Source organism: Boleophthalmus pectinirostris, unplaced genomic scaffold (assembly GCF_026225935.1).
Source record: "Boleophthalmus pectinirostris isolate CB_2022bp ecotype Guang Dong unplaced genomic scaffold, ASM2622593v1 HiC_scaffold_4, whole genome shotgun sequence".
In the NCBI taxonomy this organism is placed as follows: Eukaryota; Metazoa; Chordata; class Actinopteri; order Gobiiformes; family Gobiidae; genus Boleophthalmus; species Boleophthalmus pectinirostris.
The window spans coordinates 11,760,491-11,772,970 of NW_026571353.1; the positions used below are offsets into that span (position 1 = coordinate 11,760,491).

Sequence of the window (12,480 nt, forward strand, 5' to 3'; positions counted from 1 at the left end):
TCTGTAGTTCTGATCAAGTGAAAGTATCTGAATACATTCATTAAAAAATTCAATTAGCAGTTTGTAGTTAGTTTGTAGGAACTGTATTTCATAAACTTGAACTAAACTGACTTGCTATAATTCTAACGTGAATAATTAGAAATATTCTTAATTACAAAAATATTAAGCATGATGATGTTTTTTTATTTATGTTATAAGTTACTTAATTTAATTAATTAATGTATTTATTTAGATCTTGAGACGATTATCCAGTCAATTCAATTCAAGTTTATTTATTTAGCACAAACAAAACAAGAAAACTTGTCACCAAGATATCCTGTCTAGCTAGTATTAAATGCCAGGGGAGGAGGTGAGTTTTCAGTCTAGTCTTAAACTGTGTCACAGACTGAGAGGATCTGACAGGAAGAGGAAGACTGTTCCACAGTCTGGGCGCTGCCACAGAAAAGGCTCTGTTACCTCTCGTCTTGAATCAGAAAGCAGAATGAGCCTCACATTTGGACTCTGTCTGATCATAATCCTATCTAAACAGCAGCACCAGCAGCCAATCATGAACCAGCGCTAGTGCAGCCTCTGTAGCTCAGGGCATGAATCCTGGAGGTTCTGAGATTTCACATGAGGCCTGTCCATGTACTAGAAAACCACTCTATCTGCAGGTTAAAACACTAACAGCCCTGGTTCAGTTGTGATTGTAGTACTTAAATGTCCACTGTGTAACTTTTCTGGATCTGTTTGTCTTCATGGCGATGTTAGCCAGGCTGGCGCCACCTATGCAGTTTGCAAGAACCCCGGAAGTGCGAGTTCGGGCATCAGCCAATCAGCGAAGAGCCATACATTCTGTACTGGCAATGATTCCCGAGATCGAGGATTTCAAACTGGAACAAAGAGAATGTTTGGTGAATTTTATCAAGGGGAAACGTTATTGTCCTTGTTCCTAAGGGATTTGGGAAAAGCTTAATATACCAGTTATCCCTGTTAGCAGCGCATTACGTACGTCACAACCAAAGTACCCACCTACCGTCGAGCAAACAAATTCTAAAGCTGCGAGGTCAGACAGTTTCTATGAAGTGAAACTGGCTGATGAATCAGGCTATGGAGATGTTAATGCTTTGTTTAAATTGTCCACAGTATGGTATTGCATTTATTCAACTGCAGATGTTACTTATTACTTACTAAAATGGAGATTCTTAAGTTTACAGTTATACTGTGGAATATTCTAGGCACATCTCCAATGGAGACAAACAGGTGACGGACCCTCCAAGGACAGACAAGTTACATCTGCATCTTTAAAATAAAAAAAAGATCAAAGTTGACTAAAGTTTACAGAAAGACTAGGGAAAGATGTCTTAATGTAATCTACTGCTCACCTTGAGAACTTGGTTTGTCTGTAGTTTAATAGTTCCCAAAACAAACCACAAATTTCCAAAATAAACAGAAAGTTGTTTTAAATTGTTGATGCTGTGATCATAACTAGTATAATGAAAGAGGATGAGTGTACTTATAGCGTTCTAAATCCACATACAAATTTATCAACAAAACATTCCTGAAGACAAGGGTGGCACTGGACGCCCACTTAGCTCTTAGCAACTGCATTCTTCAGACCAGGGGGAGTAGCAGAATCGCTTGTGCAAGCAGAGAGCTGAAAGAAAACAACAATGTAACCTTAAATCAAATGCTTATCTGTTTTGGTACCATTGACGATCATCTCACGGCATGTTATCAGCGCGGTAGTTTTACTTTGGGGTTATGTGATGGCCTTGTGGCGTAACGGTGTGACTGGCTGCTAGATTAAGATGCTGTCGGAGAGGAAGATGGAGCTGGAGAGAAGGGTGAACTCTGTGCTGGAGGAGAACGAGCTGCTACAGAACACAGTGGATGAGCTAAAGGAGAGGACGCTGCTACTGGAGAGACAGTGCCACGACAAGGATCTACAGGTGAGACAAGACAGAACTAAGTTTTGACAGTGTTTTTGTATGGGAAGAATTAGTACTAGAGCTAGAGAACTAGTGGAGTATATTAAACTGCTATTATGTGTAAGTTATAGCAGTGGGACGAGACACAATTTCCACAAGACGAGACATGAGATTTTGAAATAATTCATAAAAAAACAACTGTGCGATCCCGTTTGCAGTTTTGGCCTAACATTTCCTAATTACATTTTTTTGTTGTGGTAGTAATAGACCTTATTTCTGGAATCACAGCTCCACAAGAGATGCCATTTACCAGCCCTCAACTCTTTTCGTCCAATCTAGATGTAAGCTAAATGGAAAACAATTTCACAAGATCACTTTCTTCATGTGTGCATGATCTTGTAGCAATTTTATCTCATGAGATACTGTGGCACAAGAGCTTGTCCCATCCCTAGTAAATTATGGACTAAACCAAAACTAAGATGACTGCTGATGAAACACAAGCAACAAACAAGTATTTTACATATCTATTTGAATAATTTGATCTATTTTAGTTAGTTGAAGGTGGATGATTTGCTGAAAGGAAAAGATGAAGTATAAACACTGTTGAAAATAGACATCTGTTTTACTTTTTGGGGAGAAAATGATTTCCATTTTCATGAAAGAATTGGAGTTTAATCAAAATTGGTCAAGTAGCAGGATTACCTCATAACCAAAATGTTTTAGATTCAACTCAAGGCAGATTTTAAAAGTAGCCATAAGTTATACAACTAGTTGGAGTAATAACAGTAGTGGTAATACTGGCTATACAAACTAAATAATAAATACACAAATACAACTAAAGTAAAACATATCTGAATATATACACATATTTAAACATATTCAATGCTGCATATATAGTAGGAGAGAGTTGGATTTTGGATTGTAGTTTTAATTAAAGGTTAGGGAGACCATAAATTACTACTGCCCCAAAGACTCTTTTTACACTAACACGGAACAATGGCTGGCTTTCCACTAGATTTACACTTGAGCTTAATTGCATTTGTGAGGACACATTCTAACTGTAATTGTGTGAACTTTAAAGGTCCTATATTACACAAAATTGACTCTTGTGAGCTTTAAGACATGTTATAATGTCGTTACCTAATCAAAGACGTACTAACAAAACACATAGTTGTCTTTTGTTTCATTTACACGTTGGAAGGAACCTTTTATTGTTTGTCTGTCTACATCTCCAAAGCTCTAAATACTCTAAATATGACACCATTTCAAGGTAATTTTCATGTAAACAGCTGCCTTTTACCTTTAGTTCAGTACAGACTGGCAATTCCAAGTCTGAAATCATCCAAATGATTTTAGTGAAGGCGTATGGAGTTTAAAAACACAGTGTTTTCTGTTTGAGAGAAGAACTCAGCCTATATATGCTGTGTGTTGTGTGTTAAACATGTGTGAATGAAACAAAACACAACTTCAGGTATGTTTCTGATGAAGAAACTACATTATAACACAGATCAGAAAACAGCGTAATATTGGCCCTTTACTTTGCCTCACAACCTCCCAGGAAACCCCCTGGCTGATACACTATAATAACCTATTCTTCACAGACTAAATCCATTCTCTAGGCTAGCCTAAGATAATTAAATCAGTGATGTTTGGACTTTAACCTCTTACTTACTGTACCCAGTTTCGTCAGAGCCAATTGGAACTCCAGGAGGTGCAGATGTCCCACAGACAGCTGAGTGCCCAGTTGGAGGAGCTGACGGAGGAGCACAGCCTGACGTCCCTCCAGCCCCACCCCTCCAGTCTGCTCTGTGAGATCGAACAGAGCATGGAGCAGGAGGAGCTGGAGCAGGAGAGGGAGCAGGTAATCAGTGCCAATGTAATCCCAAAAACACAATATAATATTTATATGAATTTGACTTCACCACAAAGCTAATAGTACACCTCAAAGCAAACAGCTTTAGTTTATAGCTGTGGTGTGCATTTTTTGTTGCATATTAAAAATCGTTTAAGACCGAAAAATCCTTTAGTGTGTGTGGCCTTAACTCGACTTTATATTGATTTTTGACCTTACCTTGAAGCTGAAGAATTTTAACCCTTTGCTGCCGTTTTGTATGAAAAAAAAAACATATATATATGTATGTATGTATATAATAATATATTATATATATATATATATATATATATATATATATATATATATATATATTATATATATATATATATATATATATTATATATGTATGTATGTATGTATGTATGTATGTATGTATGTGTATGTATGTATGTATGTATATATATATATATATATATTATATATATATATATATATATTATATATGGAATGTTTCACAGTATGATATTAAACCTTTCCATCTTCATGGAGACCAAACCAGACTAAGTTAGAGGGCAGATGTGTATAGAGAATGCCTGATTTTGGAGCTATAAAATCACCTGCAGTGAATAAAAGTTACACATTGCACATTTAAATGCATGTACTTGATAATGAAATAACCTATATCTAGCCTACCTAATAACATTTGTGCTTTTCCTTGTCCTCTGCAGCTGCGTCTCCAGTTGTGGGAGGCATACTGCGACGTGCGTGCCCTCTGCTCTCACCTGCGGGGGAACGATGTCACAGACTCAGCCCTGTCCACAGACTCCTCCATGGACGAGTCCTCAGAGACCTCCTCTGCCAAAGATGTGCCTACAGGCAGCCTCCAGGCCAGTCTACTAGAGCTCAAGAGGCTCACGCAAAACCTGCTCGACGGCAATGAGTCCACGGTAACATATAACACACATATAGCATACTGTGCCCTCCACTTATATAGAAACTCTCAAATACTTTAAAGATGCATTGTGTAATTTTTCTGTCATGTTTTTGGAAACATTATAGCTTTGTCTGGAATGTTTCACAGTATGCCAATAAACCTTAGGTTAGATCTGTGGAGAGGTGACCCCTCTCACAGTCAGTTTTTTCTATGTATTTTTGAGCTAAAAAAAAAAAAAAAACACCTATAGTTTAATACATGTAAGGAAGAACTCCTCAGTGTCCTACTCTGGAACATCCCCGACAGAGCAATGACATAGCCATAGAAACAGGCAGGTGACAGACCCTCCACCAGAAAAGTTACACAATGCCCCTTTACAGTTGGATCAAATTGGTTCTAATAGCCCAACAATCTACTGCAATTACTGTAGTTATTTAGGGGGCGCTATATCAATGAGGGTTAAATGTCTATTCAAATCTGTAACTAGTCACACTTCAATTCATAAATAAGTTATCTTACTCTTTTCCAGAACAGCTTCATATTCAGTAACATTTGAGTAAGAATGGGTTAAGATTTTATTGTTGACATCATTAGATTCAAGTATTTTCCTCAGAAATATTTTATCAGCAAACCTTCCCAGAGGACTGGCATCCAACCTTCATGACTCACATCAGGAAATTTCCAGTAAAGGCCAAATAAAATCCACATACATGTTGATACTAGATAAAGCCAGCAAAACATCTTATTAGAATTAGTCAAGTAAAATGGACTGAGTATATACATACTTGAAACACAAAGCCTAAAACACAATATACTAGAGAATACACAACTCCATTTACTAATAAGCCATGACAAACAAAAAGATTGAGGTGCCAAATAATTTTTTTTTTAATCAGTACTGAAAATAGTGCTTCCTGGTGACTGAAATCGTAGCAAAAGTAAACTCTTCTTTCTTCAGTTGCAGTTAGTGGATAAGAACAAAAACATGTTCCTACAAACATATCAGATCACTGAAGTAGGAATATTGTTTTCTACTGGCGTCTTAGAAAGAGGGCTGTCATCACATTGTACTTTCGTCTCTTGCATCATCTGTGTTTGTTTGTGTGTTCCAGGGCTCCCGGCGCAGTGAGGAGGAGCTGGCGCTGGAGGAGCAGGTGAAGAAATTGGGGGACGAGCTGCGAGACGTGAGAGAGCTGTATGAATGTGAACAGGAGAAGAGCCAGAGCAGCCAGGGGGAGGTCCTACAGCTGCATAACCAGGTACCACTGCACACGGCACTGATGTAACAGACACAAACAGGTACCACTGCACACGGCACTGATGTAACAAACACAAACAGGTACCACTGCACACGGCACTAATGTGACAGACACAAACAGGTACCACTGCACACGGTACATGGCACTAATATAACAGACATGAAATGGTATCACTGCACACGACACTAATTTAACAGACATAATGCACTGAGGTAACAAGCACAAATGGGTACCACTGCACATGGTACTGATATAACAAACACACTTCACATGCAGTTACCTCTACACATGGCACTAATGTAACAGACAATAGACAATTTGACACAAAATGATAATACTTTCTTTGTTACTATGTACTAGTTATCTCAATTTTGTACCACTTAATGTCATTTTTTTTAACATTGATACTTGACTGTCTAATTAAGATACTACTGTGGTTTTAGTATCAATTTGCATTAGATTTTCAATACGTTTGACAACCCTAGAGACAAACCCAATTCCCAACCAGGTACCACTGCATATGACACTGATGTAACAAAAACAGGAGCACTGTAATGACTGTAGAGGTGTTCTGTTTGACAGCTACTGCTGATAAGGCAAACTCAACAGAATCTAGAGGTCCCATCAAATCTGCAATAGGGTCTTGTTTCGCATGCCTTAGTCCTCAGTGGACCTAGTTAGCAGAGAAAATACTGTATCACTATTTTAAGAGGTTATAGATGATGACGTGCATGTTGGCTAAGTGGATCTGTGCTATCCTACACCTGTCTGTTGTAACTCTATGATGTGTCCTTTAGATGGCGCTGCTGTCTGTGGAGATGTGCTCTTTGCGGGAGGAGAACGACAGAATAAGAGCGATGTCTGAGGTTCGAGAGCCCAGTGAACAGCTCCAGAGCGCCATCAGGGACCGTGATGAGGCCATTGCCAAGTATGCATAAACATAATAAAATGCAGATATGAATTATTGAAATATATAAGCAATTTTTGTGGTTATTTTCCTCACATTAGGCTTTCATGCATCGCTGTGTGTGTGTTGAGTAAAAATCTAAATGAAAAATGTATGTGATGTATATGAGGAGATGCCAGGAAGAGTAGCAACCAAGCTCTGGAGCTAATGGGGATCTTAATAAACGAAACTAAACAAAAAATCCATGATATTTACTACTGGAGTGCAAATTCATCTTTATGTAGCACTTCCAATTGCTTATTACATTGAGAAACAGTTTAATCATATTTATATGCACATTTATATATTTTCATTTTGCATAAGTCAGCATTCCCATCCCTGTGTTTGTGTATTTAGGAAAAAGGCGGTGGAGATGGAGTTGGCAAAATGTAAGATTGACATCATGTCTCTGAACAGTCAACTCCTCGACGCCATCCAACAGAAACTCAACTTGTCGCAGCAGCTGGAGGCATGGCAGGTGCGTCACATGACCCACTGTGTGTAATAGACAACTAGGCTCATTTATATAAAGCCAGTGTAGAACAAGACTGAAATCATGTTTCATTGCTTTATCTGTACTAGGCTTTGCCTTACTACTAACTAACAACTTAACCTAACTGCCCTATCTCCAAATGTTAAGTTGAAATTGATTCATCCTTCTAACATCATCGTAAACAAATATAGGAACAAATATAACTCTGTGTATTTGTAATACTACATTTAGTCATTGAATTTTGTCAGAATCAGAATAAGAAAACATTTATCAGTGCCATTGTTAGGGAACAAAATTCACTCATATGAATAGGAATGTTTTTCTGCAGTATGAAACAACATAAAATAATGAATAATAATAGTATAATATAAACTATGATAACGTTTGCGTATGCAATATTTGAACTGAATAAATATTAGTATAGTGTGACTTAATATCTATAGAAAACAACTAAACACCACTAAATATTGACTTCCACCTAAAAACAACAACCCACTGAGATGTGAGACAGATGAAATCAGACCAAAAACAAGAACTGCCTGCACTGAAATTGGTTTGCTGTCTAATGAAGGTACTTTGTAGTGATCTGAATAAGTCTGGTGAAGGTGTGTGGACTTTAAATGGTTTATTATCTGTGAAAATGCCCCCTGTATAATACAAACTCCCCTTTAAATCCTTCGTAATTAAATACTTAGAACAAGACTAAATGAGCCCTCCAGTCTCTAAGCCCATCCCGGCATCTGTAACCTGCTCCTCTCTCCTCTCTCTCCCGCCCACAGTTTGCCTCTTCAGGGCTCTTTACTGTTTGGCTCTTGTGGTTTCTGATCTAGTGGCCTTTCTCCGCTTCCGTACCTCCCTCTTTCCCCCGTGGTGCCCCCCCTTCTGCCTTAGAGGTGAGCCCCCCTGTCTCATCTCAGCTTCACGGATCACAACTGGACCATTTCATCCCATCATTAACTTTTAATTTACAAATCACTCTTCTATGTCCCTCGCTGTCTTTTGTGGAAGATCATCTTGAGTCATATTTATCATATTGATGTATGATTATCTCAAGTGAAACAGAATTTTATTTTGCTGTTGTTGTCACTTACTGTGTATAACATTTTGTTTACGTTACAAGGTGAAAAACATTGTTTTATTCAACATACTAAACTTAAAGGTGAACTGTTTCCTGGTCAAGAGAAGGGAAGATTTTCTAACATTACGGAATTTAAAGTATCTATCTCAATTTTTTTTTACCTAAAAAAATTAACATGCTTTTTTGTTACTCAACTTTCAGGATGATATGCACAGAGTGATAGACCAGCAGCTGATGGACAAACATCAGGACGAGTGGCGCCCCCCTCTGGCAGGACAGAGCTCCAGACGCACTCGCCGCATCCACCAACGGGACAGGACACTTTTCTCTTTCTTCAAAAAGAACTGAACCTTATGGACTGTCCCGCAGCACACAGTCACGCAGGAGCCAGGGGGAGAGGGGGGTGAGAGGGCACCAAAGAGGGGTACAGATAGGACGGGGTGGTTTTGCACTTTCTCTGCCCATTCCTACTATCTACAGGTGAGCAACTTGTCATCATAGGAATTAATGGACCAAAATAATGTTACTGTGTGTGGCCTTATCACCTTGGAAATGCTGCTTCTATTACAAGTAACTTTGAAGTACAAATTAGATTAGAACAATAGTCTTTCATTTTAGCCCCACCACTTCTTACCAAAATAAATCCTTATTTTAAAGATACTAGACTGCCGTATCCTAACAGTAAGTATGGATTTAATATGATCCACCAAAAAAATCTGTAAACTATCTGGAAAATTATACTGAAATCTAATGGATCTGGCTTATGAACCAGTTCAAAAGCTTTCCTCTAGTTACTGATTTACAAGTTAAAGGGACAGTTCGGAATTTTGGACATAGGACCTCATTTCCTAGTGTTGGAGATGTGTATAGACACTTTTTAAAATGTTCCATCCAGTCTTTGTATTTTCAGAGGTCGCTGGTGCTAGGCTAGCACATGTCAATGGCCATAGTTAGCCTGCCACTAAAAACAGTCTTACCCACTCCACAAAACACCTGAAACAAATCTATTATTATGCGAGACTGTCAATGTAAATGTCTGTCAATTGAATAATTTTAGAAGCAAAACCAACCTTGCATTTGAAGGATTTATGTCTAAGCAGCAGCGAGTTGTACTTCCTGATAGAAAGTTTGGCAGCGGCAGGCTGATATATGAGAAAATAGTCCCTCAACATGCCATGATTCATGAGATGCAAGGTTAGTTTTATTTCAAACATTATTCTATCAACACAGACATTTACATCGACAGTCTAGTGTAATAACAGATTTGTTTCAGGTGCTTTGTGGAGTGGGTAAGACTGTTTTTAGTGGCAGGCTAACTATGGCCATTGACATGCACTAGCCTAGCATCAGTGTCCTCTGCATATACAAGGACTGGATGGAATATTTCAAAAAGTGTCTCCACACATCTCCAACACTCTGGCTCACTAGGAAATGAGGCCCTATGTCCAAAATTCTGAACTGTCTGAACTACTTTAAGTAGTAGAAGCAAAAGTTGCTTCTACTAGTCTGAATGAACATAACATAATAGTAATAAACATAAGAGAGTCCCATATGCAGCAAATGATTATTATATGAAATAAACATATCGTCACATTTCTTTTAAAACCAGCATTGACTTGTAGGTTGTCCTTTTAATTTCAGCGCTGTCAAACTGTTCCAAACACACACAATTTTGCCTAATACACTCCACTAACAGGAGCCATGTTAAAGTGATAATCTGGCTTTGCGGTCCTGATGCTGTACGAAGATTCACTGGTCCATTATTTCCTATTTACTGGTCAAGCTGGTGCAAGAATGCTACTCACAAAAGATGCTCAGTTTACCTCCAAAGCGAAGGTGTTTGTAGTGTCTTCTCTGCCCACTGCCGAATGTGGAAAACGAAAGTGAAAGCCTGTAGTTATGGCAACAGGAGCACATCTGAACCAGGGTTAACATGTATGACAGCGAGAGAGTGTGATCAAACTCCAGGAAACTCCAAAAATCTCAGGTTCATTCATTTGGTTAAAGAAAGCACACAACAGCTACCTCTCTGGGCCAATACAAAGAAACATATTTTGACCATATATAGTTTTGTGATATCAACATAATAGTTTATATATGGCCATATCTCTCAATGCACTTTCATGGTCTGCTATTTTTGTATGAATGCTGTCACATGACTCAATATTTATGATTAACCAACAATCCCTGTTAGCTACCCAATGTTTGCTCTAACACAATATAATAAACTGTATGCAATGCAAGATCGAGAATGAGAAAATCATAAAAATATAAATATAAGGACCTAAGTGGCTACAGCTGGAAAATGCACTTTATTTCCAAAATTGGTCACTGTGACTTACTTTGCTGATGCTGCCCTTAAGCAGCCAAAATATAAAATACACAACCTATTTCTTTTCTATAGAACACTAGTCGAAGAACTTGGAACTTAAACATTTAAAATACTAAACATTTCCTTGAATTATATATTTGTACTGCTAAAACTCCCACTGAAATATGATCTTATCCATAGATCTGCTCCTAGTTATTTCCTGGATAATGCCCACACTTCCTACCAGAGTTGGGGACTTGCAAGTCGTAACTTGGACAGATGACTATAGACTAAGACTTGGGACTTGATTTGGACTTGAAGGTCAGTGACTTGAGAAGACTTGATGTTTCTCCTAAAAAAAATATATGTTTTTAAAAAAGACTTTTCTCTTTACAGCTGATAAATGTGGTGCTTAATTTTACAGGAATAAACTGGTACATGTCCCTGTCACTTCTCTGTTCATTGCTTTGGTTGTAACTGAAGTACTGTGAGATGGTATCCTCAAATGTACTACAGTAATATACAGTAATATACAGTGCAATAGTGTAAAACAGAGGGAACTACACAGAACACAACCCTTCCATTTATACAACTATAAATACTCATATATAAATATACCATGATTTTTTGAGTATAATTATTTTAAAATTCATATAAATAGCAAAAATCTAAGATATATTTGGTTTGGTTTAAAGACTAGAAATGACTTGAAGCTCAAAGTAGATGACTTGGACTTGACTTGGACTTATGAGCCAGTGACTCGAGACTCGACTTGGACTTGCCTGTATTTGACTTGGGACTTGACTCGGACTTGAGGTCAAAGACTTGAGACTTACTTGCAAAACAGTGACTTGGTCCCACCTCTGCTTCTTACATTCCTAAAAATGTATTAAAACATTGCATATAAAACCAATCAAAGACTATCACTGCCACCAAAAATTTTAATAAAACCCATGCTGTACAAAGACTATTGAACATATCTAGAACACAACACAAAAATTAAAATGACAAGAATTTGTAGTTAGATAAATTCCTCCAGTTTTAGACAAATGATAGCCTCACTTTTTCTGTGTAAAATCTGTATGGTATGGTGCCAGTTACAGCAATATACTTCCCATAATGCCTTGATATACTGTAGTTCTAATCATCAAAAGCACTTTAGTTTAAAGCTCACCCTCTTATGCATATATCATGTCCAGTCGAGAGCAGCTTGTTGTGTGCCTCTTATAGCAGTGACAAATGAATGGACCACTGGGGCTGTAGTTTGATCATAATAATAAAGATATGTTATTTTTCTACATCAAAATCTTTAACATAAAAATCATGCATTATTTTGAGAAACGGCACTTACACTGTCCACGTGACATCAATCATCTTCCTAATCGACCAAACCCACAAAATGTTTACATCAACTTGAAAAGCAGGGTTGAGTATGGCTGCGTCCACTCACAGAAGTTAAAACAATGTCTTATCTCCAAGTTACATATCCAGACTCGATTCAATTCTGGATTTCAAACTTTATAATCATACTTAAAAATCTATAAAATCTGTCTTGACTTATGTGTGAACGCAGCCATATGTCAGGAATCACAAAGAGGTGGATTGCTGGACCTGCGTCGCAAGATATCTTCAACGGTTCATGTGCACTTTGGTTTGTTTGACCCCGCTGGGCTTCCTTACAAACTCCATATCTGATTTCATGGGTAATAACAATG

General features: G+C 37.8%; 1 protein-coding gene across 1 annotated transcript in view; it reads left to right on the forward strand.

Annotated features, from left to right (window-relative positions):
* bicdl1 (BICD family like cargo adaptor 1) overlaps nucleotides 1–9,119 on the forward strand; it is a 32,571-nt gene extending 23,452 nt beyond the window's left edge. Inside the window, exons 4-10 of the mRNA XM_055161686.1 lie at nucleotides 1,785–1,931; nucleotides 3,592–3,771; nucleotides 4,473–4,691; nucleotides 5,791–5,937; nucleotides 6,735–6,865; nucleotides 7,241–7,361; nucleotides 8,656–9,119. Of these exons, the coding sequence (XP_055017661.1) occupies nucleotides 1,785–1,931; nucleotides 3,592–3,771; nucleotides 4,473–4,691; nucleotides 5,791–5,937; nucleotides 6,735–6,865; nucleotides 7,241–7,361; nucleotides 8,656–8,802 (1,092 nt within the window). The 3' untranslated portion in view covers nucleotides 8,803–9,119. The remainder of the gene's footprint in view (nucleotides 1–1,784; nucleotides 1,932–3,591; nucleotides 3,772–4,472; nucleotides 4,692–5,790; nucleotides 5,938–6,734; nucleotides 6,866–7,240; nucleotides 7,362–8,655) is intronic.
* The last annotated feature ends 3,361 nt before the right edge of the window (nucleotides 9,120–12,480 follow it).